Consider the following 13,418-nt stretch of genomic DNA (forward strand, 5'->3'; position numbering starts at 1 on the left):
GCATCCGGGCATGTCGCGCTCAAAAAGGACGGACGAACATACATCGCACGCACGATCACAATCGTCACCAACGGAGCACACGTCGGTTAGAAAGTGATGTGCATAGCAAGCATCCATTGATTATTTGAGTCGGCCGAATATTGTTCGGTGGAACTTCCATTCGTCGGGTTTCCACGTACGACATGTCAGCGTTAAGCTCGAAAGGTTGCCAAATGGCTCAGCTTGAAATACATGTATGACCCGTTGAGACCCTGACACAGAGACCAATTGCAGCCAAGAGGGCAAACAATCTATAAACGACAATAGGAACAAGCACTCTTGATGCGTGGGGGCTCTTTTCCGTGTTGGCCGCACATATTCACAATGTCGGGGGGGAGGCGAGGAAGCGAACGTACCAACTCCCTTTAATAGTAGAAATATTCTTGTCTGAAAATCGGCCCACCTACATGCAAATTTAGCATCTCACTCTTTCGTGTCCTCATCACTTAGGAGTTTGACCTTTAATCACATGGAGAAAGAAACTTAGCTTAGCGACCTCATTCCCCATTCCCCTTTTGATAGTATCGGCACACCTATGGACTCAATGTGTGGAGCGCTAACATATAAAGGATGTCACTTTTGATAGTATCGGCACACCTATGGACTCAATGTGTGGAGCGCTAACATATAAAGCCATTTATCACACAAATTGGATATTTTTGTTCCAATAGTCGAATGCTCATCAAATGGCTCAATATTTCTATTGAGGATGCTAAATGGGAGGACTCGACATTTATTTAGAAGGGTAGAAGGGTTTTCCCTCCTTTCAGCCTCGAGTACAAGACTGATCTTATTGGGGGGGGGGGGGGGGGGGGGCATGTCAATACCTAACTAAATCCTTAATCATCGACACCTTCAATTACAATCCGAACAAGGTTGGGAGCTACAAGATCATCCATTTCCATGTTCGACGGCTAGGATGAAGCGGGCGAACCAGTACGCAAGCCACTTAAGTGAGGACGTGGACAGCGTAGGATCTTCATCCAACAACGGGCAATTATTTACCTCTCACACCATTTACTGTATCTCTCATGTCGTTTCCAGCTTTGTCTCTTTTACTTTTACCTTTCCTTAGACTATTTGAATAGCTCATGAGCCCAAAGCTCACCCCCCCTCCCTCTTGCACACGTCTCCCAACTCATTAAATTTGGTCTCTACCTTTAGCTTCTCATTTTGGATGTTCTATATGACACAGAGAAGGAGTCAAATACTAGCATAGCAAAACAAAACAGGGAACGTCAAAATGACGCCAGCTATAAAGTCTTTGGATCTCAGCCGAGAGAGGCATCGAGTTGTAAATTGTAGTAGGGATAAACTCTAAGCCGCCACTGATGTGGGTCGAGCTTTCCTTTTTCGCTTTGAGCAATAGAAACCCTAGCAAATCCCCTCTGAATTCGGGGCTAATTCATTGTGATCTCTGAATTTGATTCATGTCTAAACCTCCCTTAGTTCAGAGCATGTCAATGTACTGAAGCAAGCCTCTACAAACAAAGCCAACTTCTGGGCAGTTAGTGTCGAGATGCACGGTGGAAAATGCAATTTACTGCTAGAAAGATGGACAAGTACATTGACTAGGCAGAACTCGTACCCGCAAGGAGCGCTACAAATCTAGTCCTACCCTACATGAAGACCTATTTACAGAGTGAGGCGCACGATCACGGACAGCTCAAAAAAGAGAAACATGTACACTACAAAGTACAAACCAAGGCGGTATTCACAGAAGTGGAATTTGATAATGGAGACCATCTTAGCATTCGCCCTCAGGTCGACTTCAGCCTGTCCAGTTTGAACTTGGCCTGTAAACCATCACACAGCAATGCTTAATCACGGTTATCGCATAACTCATACTGCTACCATTTAAGCAGTAGCAACACTGGGGAAGGATTAATCGGGGATCGATATCCACAAGGGGTGCTGACCAGCATGGCATGGATGTCGTCGAGAAAGGGCTGGAGCAGCTGGACGAGCTTCTCGATCTCGACCTTGAGGAGACTGTAACTCTGGTTTTCCCCCATGAGCCAGCCGACGAAGATCGCCCTCTCAGGGATGAGCTTCAACGCGATCTGTTTCAACAAAGTTTGTACCAATTGTGCAAGTCAACCAGGTGTTATCAGGACAAGTATCTGTCGACAAAATTGCTAGCTGAAAAGATGAAAGTGATCAACCCCTAACCTTGCATGCCGCGGAAGAAATCCAGCCATGCCATGGCTTGAGAGAGACCTTGTACGCATCTTCTACGAGCTGTGCAAGGCTCTGCTGATCAGAACCCTCCTCCTCCTCCTCCTCCTCCTCCTCCTTCTCCAGTCTCTGTAACAGTGCAACAGTGAAATCCATGGATCTGGTGATATTGCAGTAAGAAGATGAATACATGAGAAGTGGTGCGTTAATCAAGTATAGCACAGTAATATATAGAACATCAAACATAAGCATAATCTTTGAATCTGCTTGTTGGTTCACCTAGTGAGCCATAGAATAGCTCTTGCACAGCTATCGGCCTTCCTCACGGTGCCGTCGTCGGCCTCTTTCTCGACCATCGCCGTCAGAGTGGAGTATTTAGATGGGTCCTGCAAGTATAGCTCCTGCAGCCTCTGCAACAAGAATTATACGTATATTCCTTGAGGGAAACAAGAAGTGATCCATCTATTTACAGATATAGGAATATGATACGAGTACAAGAATCAAAACATTTCAAAAGGGGGAGACAAAACATAGATGAGTCAAATGCTGAATTAGGTGTTGCATAGCCATCTGTCTGCATCGCTAGTGGTAGTGGTACAGCAAAACCCCAAAAACACAAGAATAATCCCGAAGTTTCAGCCTAATAAAGTAAAATACTACAGTAAGTTCGTGTCGTCAGCAATTATAGGGACTCTCTATGCAGCCGTGCAATCCAAATAATTCATGCCCAGATAAAACTGTTGCCCTGCCATCGCCATCATTAGCTTTAGAAGAAGAAGAAACCATCTCTTATCTTCTTGGGATTGTTTAGAAACAAAACCCGTAGCTTCTAGCAAAGGAGGAGAAACATCAACGAGGAACGGACAAGAGAGCTAGCGTGTGAAGGAGGACGGATGTGACCGGGGCAGTTGAAGGCCGGCGGCCTGTGTGCGGCACACGACCCCCTAATCCATGGGTCATTCGTCACCCCTTGCGAAAGCAAAAGTTGTCTTCTCAGAGATAGTATTTGCCTAATCCTATCGCGCTCCTGCCGTGCCGTGCTGCATGCAACTTGGGAGCGGTTCATCATCGTATGTACAATGGTGGACGCAACGGAATCGGATCCATCTGATCGATCAGCGCCTCCTAAAGTCCTGATCCATCCCATGATCCGATCAGACTATCGCGGTCCGAATGATCGGCGTCGATTCGACCAGAGCATTCATGCCCAGTAAGACGACGGTGACAGGGAAGGATCGGGTGATGCAGCGGAGGATGCAGACGCGTACTCTTTTGGTTCCACCAATGGATTCAAAGTGGTGCTAGTAACCAGGCTTAGCTCAGATAATACTACCAAGTAAAATAAGCAGGCCACAGGATGAACCCATCACTTTTGGCGCCTAGCCGTGTGGCCGGCACGGGACGACATGGATGGGAAAAGGCAGGGTATTACGTGGACCACACACGCACCAAACAGTTTTTAGTCGAGAAATCTTGATGCGATTTGGACTCGACTTGCCATCGTCTTTTGGATTTTTGGTCTCAGGTAGGGGTGTGATCCAGACGCCCTGCCTACTGGTTCGTGCTTAGTTTTACAGCTAGATCGCTGAACTTACTAAAACCCCGGGAGAGAGAGAGAGAGGAAGAGAGTAGTAGTTTATTTACCTCGATGTTCCGTTGGACGTCGAGCCGCAGCACTGCCATTGTCGGACCAATCTTATCTGCAAGCCCGTGCAGGCGACGTAGTATCAAGCAAGGACCACGTCCACATGGACGGAAGAGCAACCGGCCAAAGATATATGCACAGAGGCACGCCAAGAAATCCATCAAATGAACCAGGAGATGGTTTCAACGGACGTGGAATGAACACCAAAACAAATCAAAAAATAAGAGTTTTCAGCCTAGAGCACGCAGGATCAGATGGAGTTTGTACTCACCGAGGAGCTGGAGGAGGAGGTGGGAGAGGCCGAGGAAGGGCAGCGTGGGAGGCGAGGTGCACAGCTTGCCGCCGCGCCGGCTGATCGGGGACAGCTCCGCGATGGCCAGCCTTATCTCGGACCACTCTTCCAGCTCCACCTTGTCTTTCTTTTCCTCCGCCTCGTCTTCCTCCTCGCTCTTCTCCTTCCGCTCCTCGCCGTCGTCTCTTTCTCCGTCATCCCTCTGCCCCTCAACCTTCTCCCCTGTGCCTGCTGGTCCCGGTGCCGGTGCCGCTGCGGCTTCTGCTCCTTCTCCTTCCTGCCGTGGCCTGTTCACGGCCATTGCTTCTCCCTCATCTCTCTCCCTCTCCACCATCATCAAAGCCCAGTGCCGGTCCAAACTAACAGCAAGCCATGGAGAAGCCTACTTCTTGCTCTGGTTAAGACTTCAGAGAGAGAAAGAGAGGAGAGGAGAGATGAGAAAGGGTCGAAGTCAAACACCACCGTGGCTGCCCAATCCGCTCCAGACGAGACGGTGGCAGAGCTCGAGACTTTGGCAGAGCTAAGCCCTGCAGGTACACTCAATCCTCTCCTATTGGGTGCTAAGCACACCCTTTGTTTAAGCAATAGTAGAAAAGAGTTAAATAGCCTAAACTTATTCGTTGCGGTCCGTTTAATGCCTAAATTTATAAAATACATAAAAATGGTGCTACAACTTGTCGCATGGTACATATACGGTGCCTCCATCCGTATGTCCGTATGCCACCGTATTTGCTCTCGCTGTGGTGTGACAGCTGGCGGCTGGCCCACAGATCAGTGGGTGAGCGTTGCCTGCGCTGGGTGAAATGCGTACGAGTTTTTTTTTGCAGAAAATCTCGTGAGATTTAATTAAAGTCAGAAATAAGCCATTAAAAAATATACTGCATCATCGAATTGGTTTTGACCCTGGGACCTCCACGTTAAATAGCACGCACGCTAGACGCCAAGACACTGCAATTTCCATTATAATTTTTCAAGTTACTGTTTGGTTTTTACAATATATTTTAAATGTCCAATATACAAATATGCGACTATTGTCTATTAAATTATTTATTCTATTTTTATTATTTGTAGTTCAAAGAGGTAAACATGAACTGTTTGTAAAATTTATGTGGATTTAAAAAGTTCAACGTACATTATGAAATATTGCGTAATTTTTTTGTATCTTCATTCAGGACCACAAGTACGGAGAATTATTTTGTATCTTCATTGTATTTTTAGAATATATAATTATTAAAAAATCAACAAAGTTGTATTTTGAAAATTGTTCAATACATATTAAAAATGATTGTGTAAAAACAATAAATTCTATAAATGGGTTAAAACATATTAAACGTGTTTGTAGAAATGTAAGAATAATTTTACACAATAATTATTTTAATACATATCAAACATTTTATGAAATAGATGTTGTAATTTTTTTGAATGCGTGACGGGCATTTTTCAAATACATGTTTACAATTTCTTAATACAAGTGAGAATTTTCCAAAATATCTTGCTTTTTAGAAAAATGCACTAACACTTTTTTAAGTTGATGGCAGGTAATATGTTGAGTTGTTCTCTTTTTTTCAAACGTGAGAATTTCTTAATAATTTTCGAAATTTTCTGCAAGTCAATCTTTTTCTTTTTTATTTCTCTTTATTATTTCGTCTGATATCCCTAATAAATAGTACTGTATCTGGATATTGCGTAGATAACTATTCTTGGCTTATTGGTTAGCACATGTGAACGTTGTGCGTGAGGTAATGAATTCAAACCCTGCCGGTGCGCTATTTTTTTTATTATACTCTATTTTATCCCACATGCTGACATGCGGATCCTAAATTTGACAGGTGAGATCAATACAGTTTGACATATTTAAATAAAATATCAGGAGCTTTTTGTGAAAATTATTTAAAGTACAAGGAATTTTTTGTAAAACAACCAGCCCACTCCTCTCCAGACGAGACGGTGGCAGAGCTCGAGACTTTGGCACAGCTAATAATAGAATGGCAAGGAAGCCCTGCAGGTACACTCAATCCTCTCCTATTGGGTGCTAAACACGCCCTTTGTTTAAGCAATAGTAGGAAACTCCGATTCTACGCGGTAAAATTCTCCCCCTCATCTGTGCAGACAGAGCAGTCGTAGTTCTGCATCGCGATAAGCTTAGGATCGACTTACAGTAGTTTATACTGTACTCCCTCCGTAAATTAATATAAGAGCGTTTAGATCATTAAAATAGTGATCTAAACGCTTTTATATTAGTTTACAGAAGAGTTATGATAAATCACGCCACTGTTTATTTATAGTCATGATGATGTCGATGCCTGAACACAAATGCCAAAACAAATAGAGGGGAAGACTGGAGCGATAAAACGGACGCCCGCGACGAGACAAAGCCAGGCGAACCAGACAATCTATCTGGTCGACTGGTCCTCACAAGTGACGCGCAAAACGCACCAGCCCGTGTCACCCACCATCTTTACAAGATACTACTGTATATACAAGCGACAGACTGATGCATATGCCATAGTTGGCAAACGATGGTAGATGCACAAAGCTACGGCCGCCAACGGGTTCGAGCGCAAGCTTGCAGGATGCACACGCTGGTGCTAAAGCAATTTGATGCATGTTCTTTCGTGAACAATGTCATTTGGCTTTGTTGGCAATTTCAAAGCCTCCATTCACTCGGTACATAATTGGTAGTACCAGCGTGTGCTCAAGGATGGTTCAGATGTATTTTTGGCACCAGGATAACCAGGAAATCCAATGATGGTTCAGATTTGAACTAGATCGCGGCGCAGAAGATGAACCAGCCAAGTGTGAAGAGTTACAACTGATGGTAAACAAGATTCAATTATGCAAAACTGCAAAGCAACTCGCAGCTAAAAGTCTAAAAACATCTTTATGAACGCAAATACACAACCACACATGCAGAGTCCATTGTGAAGAAGGCGATCCGAAGCTGAGTCAAGTTCAAGCAAACCATCTGAACATCACACGATAGTAACAAGTTTATTTTTCTTCGAGAGACATAGCACTTTGTGAGGGTCTCAATACTCTATGGCACCTTAGCAGCAGCACAACAGCCAGCGCGGCAGCTCTTTCGCAGCAGTAGCAGGATTAGCAGCAGCAGCAGCAGCAGCAGCAGAGCGAGGCGCGCAAGACTGAGGAAACAAGGAGTATCCACTTGTTAAGCAGAGCTAAATTAAATCTAAAAACTAAATAATGATAACTCTGTGCATTCAAGTTGTTGAATAAAGGCGAAATCAGCAAAGCTAGACACTGACTCATTAGCCAATGGAGTGATATGTAGTATAGTAGTCAACTTCCACCAGATCTTACACTAAAACACACTGAATTAGGCATGATTCATGCCAGATGACTAGGTTATCAGAGCATCACTTTGAAGCTGTTAGAGCGCACTATTTATTAAAAGGCTGGACCGCTGGAAGAACAATAAAAAACATAACTTATTTTTCTCTTTAGATTACAAGCACAACCATAGTAACACTTGAAAGAATTCTTGGCCATAAATGAATAACTTGTTTATCACAATACTTAAAAAGTTGATTGAATGGAGGGGAAATGCATTAGCTGAACATATGACAGACCCATTTCACCAGACATATGAAACTATAATTCATCAGAAATATACAAACCTAGTCCCAACACCACAAACTTGTTTGATACTCCAGAACACTAAACCTATCTAACAGGTACCTTGTCGCTGTTGTGGAGTTCATGCATCTAAGAGAAACATAAAAGGAAGAGCTTATCTGGCTAAGGAACATAGTTGATCATATAAAACTGAGTGACATCTGATGTGGAATCAAAGACGACAAAAAAAATCTCATATTACAGCATTAGAACAGCAGGTGTCAGCTCAGCAAAAATGGCATGACCATCTGATGGACAAAAATTGCAATCTTAGACCAAAACGTTTCTAGCATGGCCACCCCTATTCACATGGACATATAAATGTATCAAATGGTGCCTCTCTAGGCACACATTTGATTATTCATATGACATGAACATTTGACAGAAAAAAATTGGCAATCCTAAAAAAAGTTAGCATTGCTCCAGCTATTTTGAATGGACAAATCCAAAAGAATTAATGTTAAAGGTTAACTAGAGATAAAGTATCCTGGGGTATATGGCCTCTTGTGTTATGTATTCAGCAGCTATATATTACTAGTCTGATTCCAGATTTGGAGAAGAAAAAAATAATCACTGGATATAGGTTACTTTACTTTATCTAACAGAACTTCAGCTTGAGGATGGGTGGTAAAAGCGGCATGTAGGTCGAGTGCATTCTCCTCGTTTAAAATCACGGCAAACTTCAACCTTGTCATGTGCCACCTAGTAGAAAAGATGCAAAATGGATTGGCTGATAGCTCGTACACTAAGATAAATAAATGACAAAACATACAAACCTCAGTTTGTGAATCAGGGTGTGCAAATCTACATGATTCTCTATTGCACATTTTCTTCAAGTAGTCCCTGCAAACTTCCACTGTGTTCTTGTTATCTGTATTTTTACAAGAGAAGTATCAAAATTATGTTCTGTGTCAAAATAGGAGAACTACAAAAAGTCATGTAGTCATCTTATGATCAAAATATGGTTCAACACTCAGGAGTCAAGATTAAATTCCACGAGAGCAAACCAGTGTTTTCTTTCCCAATAAAACTAAAAAGCAATAGTGAATGGTATAGCCAATGTGTTAATTACCAGCAAAACCTCTAGGAGGTGAGAGAGGAGGAGCCATCATAGGTACGCCCAGTGGTGGTGGTGGTGGTGGCATGTAAACCTTGAAGACCAAAAAAAAAGTATAGGATTATACTAACCATGATCAACTTATAAAATATATACTACAAAAGGCAACTATAATATAAAATTTTAAACAGTTCTTTATTTACAAACTCATTTCTTACTGCACATGAACTGGGAACAAAGGATCTGCTGACTGGTCAACAGATAAATAATATATTCCAAATAATTTCTTTATGAGAGAGAAGGGAAGAGTAATTTCTTGTCAACAGAGTATTGTTTAAGAGTAAGACTATATCTTCAATAGAAACACTTTACCATCTCAGGATATGGCATTTGCATGGGAACATCCCTCATTGGTGGGGGTAGCATTGGTTGTGCTATGACATGAGTGTACCTACATGCTATACGCTCACACCTCCCACGCAAGAAATCTTGGCAAACCTGTCAAGAAAAACTATCTAATCAGCAATCTGTGTACAAAATATACAATATGCTAAAATACAGACATACAGTAATATACAAAATGCTAAATAGGGGAAATTCTATTCTTGCTTTGGGGGTTCAGTACACAAAGGGGTACCCAGGTATACAATAATAGAAAAAAAACATTTCACATGTGGACAGTTTTATGTGGTTGTTATTTTTATGCTAGGCAAGTTAGTAATACAATCTTTAATGGCAGAAAAAATTACAATTGCACACTCTTGAACAGATGAATGGTGCAAGAAGCGGCACTCATTTGCTGATCTTGAACATCGCCCACGTGCGAAATCTCTGCAAACCTGATAAATGTTCAAAAGAAGTATGCTCAATTAGCAGTCCTGAATGGTAAATGTATAAGAAAAATCATCATCACATAAGATCAATACATCAGAATAACTTAACTTGTACAAAACTATACAGAACGCTATGCATCTATAATGAAGTGAAGAGGATCATTTCACAGTTTTGGACAAGACAGCTAAGGAACTGTTGATTTGGGGTTTTTTATCGTATCCCTTAAGGTCATACCAACACAAAGCATCGATATGAAAACCATGTTTCCAAGTCTGACAAAAATACGGATATTGTGAATTATTTCCAAACAATCTCCCCCTCAGCCAAATTTGTGGTCTCATCAAGCTGACGTAACGCACAATCTGGACTACCAGCCCATGCTGCCACATCTAGCATCCTACGTGCAGACTAGACACAACATTAGCTAAACAGCTCTTCCGTAGCAGTACACACTAAATACTCAGAAAAACCTGGAGAGCTCATAATAAATGATGTATTAGAGAAAGCATTGAAGGACAGAAAGGACAGCTTACCGTCTTCACCTGTGGGACGTCCAAACCAATTGATCTCAGCAACGACCTATAGAGGATCGACCAAAGAAGGCTGAAATTAGAAAGTTGCATCCAACAGCGCGTGTAATCACCCATATGAAAAACTGAGCGGACAATGATAAAATTTATTGGGCTGGCAAGCCCAAACTGCAATACTGTAACTTTAGAACTAGCTCACACAACAGGGCTATTAGCAATTTGCATCAGATGGAGGCACATTGTTACAATACATGATGTCAAGCAGGCAATCTGATCCTCTTATCTAAATAGAAAAATCTCGTGTGATTATACTGCTGCTAATACTTGGAAACTGAACTATTGAGGGAATTTTCAGAGATATATACTTCAAACTAGCATAAATTGCATCAGCCTGCATCTTAACATGGAACCAGATTGCCAGACATCCACAGCTGAACAATTAAAGCAAATCAAGCAAATTGAATCGAACAAAATCATGGGGATATCAGGTCATACTCCTGTATATGAGGAGGCGGGTGGTAGTAGCGGCAGGTTCTGCCCCGGAAGCAGTTGTTCCTCAGCGAATCCGCGCATGCCGTCACCTTGGAGTCCCTACCGAATTCCCGAATCAACAAAACCCAAATCAGAAAAAAAAAATGCCGCTAACATCGGCAGAGGAGGCAAGATCTCGCGCTTTTACCTGTCGACGGAAACGGATTGGTGCGGGTGCGCATACTTGCACTCGAGGTCGGAGCGGGTGCACCTGTCGCGCAGGTAGTCGCGGCACGCCTCGACGGTGAGGTCGTTTTGCCGCCGCCGCTTGCCTTCGGGCTGGCGCGGACTCCGGCTCCGACTGCGACTGCGGCTACGGCTGCGGCTGCGGCTCCGGCTCCGGCTGCGGCTGCGGCTGCGACGGTCGCGGGGGGAGCGGGAGCGAGACACGGAGCGCCTGGGGGAGGCGGACCGTGAAGGGGAGAGGGAGAGGCGGCGCTTGCGCGGCGGGAGCGGAGGCGACGGCGAACGGGCGGCGGGGTTGGGTTCCGCGGTGTCGGCGTTGGGGATTTCGGCGGAGGCCATGGGGGGGGAGAGGAGAAGACCGCGAGGGAGACGACAGAGGAGGGGGCGCTGCGGGGGTGGGATGTGACAAGATCTAGGTTTAAATAAAGTTTATTTTAAATCCACCTTGTTCCTCTGACAGGATTTTGAAAATCGTCTCTGGTTTCATCGTTAATCTGCCCCTTCGCTTGAAACGATTTTTATTGCAATTTTATTAGAGGATTCAAATCCTTCCAAAAAATCTGATTATCTTATCTTGTCGATGACAGTTGAGAAGTCTTAGCACACGTGCATCTGAGGACAAGCGTCCTAGAGACGCAGTCATTGTCATTGAACCCATGTGAAACACCTAACACCAAAATTTTCCTCGCACACACGCACTTTGAGAAACACTAACATCGTCGGCGCCCTAAGAAGACACTAGGAATCTACGTCGGAGCTCCACCGACTCTGTGCCGATGGACGACCTTGAGGAGGATTGGAGCCTGAACGGCCAACTCGAAGATAAAGCGTTGCCATTCGCACAAACACCGCCCTTGCGAGAAAGAAAATCTGAAGGATCAAAGATGCGCTAGATATCAACTAGAGGAGAGTCAATAGGCGACTACCAAATTTAATACTTTTCTTAGTTGCTTTTAGAGGCTAGCGCGGAAATGCAAGTTATTTAGATATGCAGTTAAGTGATACACCATATATGACGAGTTACAACAAGCTAAAGAGCTGCACAAAGGCAACAAATAAGCAAGTAATAACAAAAGGTAAAGTTAGTGTTAAGAGACAACCGAAAGTGATGGTGACAAAAATGTACACTCAAGTTCACACTTTTGGGGGTACTAATCTCCACTGAAAAGGTCGGGAACAACGACTGCTCCCACGACAATGAATGCATCACCTTTGTCTTCGAGAACATTGGTCAACGAATAAGTTTTCTCTCGGTATGGTAGCTCTTGAGGGAAGCTCCAAGCCCTCACATATGACCCCATGAAACAATCACACAACTAAGAAGCTCTGAAGAAACACCAACCGCCTAGGGTTTCATATAAATCATGGCGTGCAAGACAAGAAGCCCTCTATGATGAGGTCGGTTAGGGACTTTGTAAACCCTAACTCTTGTCCCATTTTATAAGGTGTAGCTACCATGATGATCCTCTTATGATCCTCTCGCACAAGGTGCTCCCACATCAATAAAAAAAGCAGCGCGTAGGCTTATTACCTGAGCCATGAGGACCTAAACCTGGGTAAACCCCTATGTGCAAACTCTTGGCACACATCTGTGAGCACACATCTGTGAGCAGACATCTTGGCACATGTCAATAAAAACCAAAGCAGCGCTAGACACACAAAGGAATCAACGTCCCCGTCACCTAGTGGGAACGTTCCCTCTTGGCACACATCTATGAGCACTAGTGCCAACATCCACATGTGCCCCATGTATGCATCACTGCCCCGCACACGTCTATGTAACCGTGAGGGTCGGCTCTAATACCAATTGTAACGCCCCGACCAAATACGTCGATTCTTGGCCATTAGGATCTAGACTAGCCCCACATGCTAACACTAGTCTTTCCTGCACACTTTGTCCTCACTCATGCGCACTGGGAATAACTTTCAAGTCGGTCACCCATCCTCAGTTGATATGTAACACACCTTTCTTATTTGAGTAGCAAACTGTGGAGGAACGTACTATGAAACAACAAAATTTACCATACAATCACACCCAGGAACGCTATGAAGATGACATCATAGATCCAATCTCACCAACAACGCGGGCAGGAGGAAGAAGGTGTTGGTGACAATCCGATGATTCCCGTAGCTAGGTTATACCTCCTAGCCGCGAGAATCTCTTCACCGATCGAGAGTCAAAGTAGACAATTCCTCTGCGGTAACCACACATACCAAAGTAGTGATTCAACAGCACATAGTTGTCTAGAACAAAGATCGTCGAGAGAAACTAGAGAGAGAAGCAGCCTAGCAACGTATCGTCTAGTTTTGAACTAGATGGGGAGAGACTGGGCGTAGGGCAGCCTGGGGGCATCCTCCATATGATTTGTCTGTCAAGAGGTTATTCTGGTAACAATGAGAGAATATTACTCTAGAAGATCGCGAGCGGAAGCGTTCCAATGAACGTGGATGATGGAGTCGTACTCGCCGTGATCCAAATCACCGATGACC

At 43.8% G+C, this 13,418-nt stretch overlaps 2 protein-coding genes across 2 annotated transcripts; both read right to left on the reverse strand.

Annotated features, from left to right (window-relative positions):
• Window positions 1-1,559: 1,559 nt before the first annotated feature.
• On the reverse strand, window positions 1,560-4,729 carry LOC109750723 (glycolipid transfer protein 3). The gene is made up of 6 exons (XM_020309671.4): window positions 4,134-4,729; window positions 3,862-3,917; window positions 2,497-2,627; window positions 2,212-2,377; window positions 1,959-2,102; window positions 1,560-1,835 (listed from the first exon to the last, which is right to left on the reverse strand). Exons 1-6 carry the CDS (start codon window positions 4,489-4,491, stop codon window positions 1,800-1,802), a joined length of 891 nt encoding a protein of 296 aa, XP_020165260.1. The 5' UTR covers window positions 4,492-4,729; the 3' UTR covers window positions 1,560-1,799.
• Window positions 4,730-6,884: 2,155 nt separating this feature from the next.
• Window positions 6,885-11,364, reverse strand: LOC109750722 (zinc finger CCCH domain-containing protein 28). Its single transcript, XM_020309670.4, has 9 exons — window positions 10,891-11,364; window positions 10,707-10,802; window positions 10,215-10,260; window positions 9,597-9,686; window positions 9,220-9,345; window positions 8,863-8,941; window positions 8,567-8,661; window positions 8,384-8,492; window positions 6,885-7,297 (listed from the first exon to the last, which is right to left on the reverse strand). The coding sequence occupies exons 1-8, from the start codon at window positions 11,265-11,267 to the stop codon at window positions 8,400-8,402; spliced, it is 1,002 nt and encodes a 333-aa protein (XP_020165259.3). The 5' UTR covers window positions 11,268-11,364; the 3' UTR covers window positions 6,885-7,297; window positions 8,384-8,399.
• Between the last annotated feature and the right edge of the window lie 2,054 nt (window positions 11,365-13,418).

This window comes from Aegilops tauschii, chromosome 2 (assembly GCF_002575655.3).
Source record: "Aegilops tauschii subsp. strangulata cultivar AL8/78 chromosome 2, Aet v6.0, whole genome shotgun sequence".
Lineage (NCBI taxonomy): Eukaryota > Viridiplantae > Streptophyta > Magnoliopsida > Poales > Poaceae > Aegilops > Aegilops tauschii.

Excerpts from the sequence above, each read along its gene's own strand:
- LOC109750722 (XM_020309670.4), bottom strand. The coding sequence starts at position 11,267 with ATGGCCTCCGCCGAAATCCCCAACGCCGACACCGCGGAACCCAACCCC. Across the intron at positions 10,803-10,890 it reads CAATCCGTTTCCGTCGACAG|GGACTCCAAGGTGACGGCAT; the intron begins GTAAAAGCGCGA and ends GGAATTCGGTAG. Across the intron at positions 8,942-9,219 it reads AAATGCCATATCCTGAGATG|GTTTACATGCCACCACCACC; the intron begins GTAAAGTGTTTC and ends TTGGTCTTCAAG.
- LOC109750723 (XM_020309671.4), bottom strand. The coding sequence starts at position 4,491 with ATGATGGTGGAGAGGGAGAGAGATGAGGGAGAAGCAATGGCCGTGAAC. Across the intron at positions 2,378-2,496 it reads GCTATTCTATGGCTCACTAG|ATCCATGGATTTCACTGTTG; the intron begins GTGAACCAACAA and ends CAATATCACCAG. Across the intron at positions 1,836-1,958 it reads ACGACATCCATGCCATGCTG|GCCAAGTTCAAACTGGACAG; the intron begins GTCAGCACCCCT and ends GATGGTTTACAG.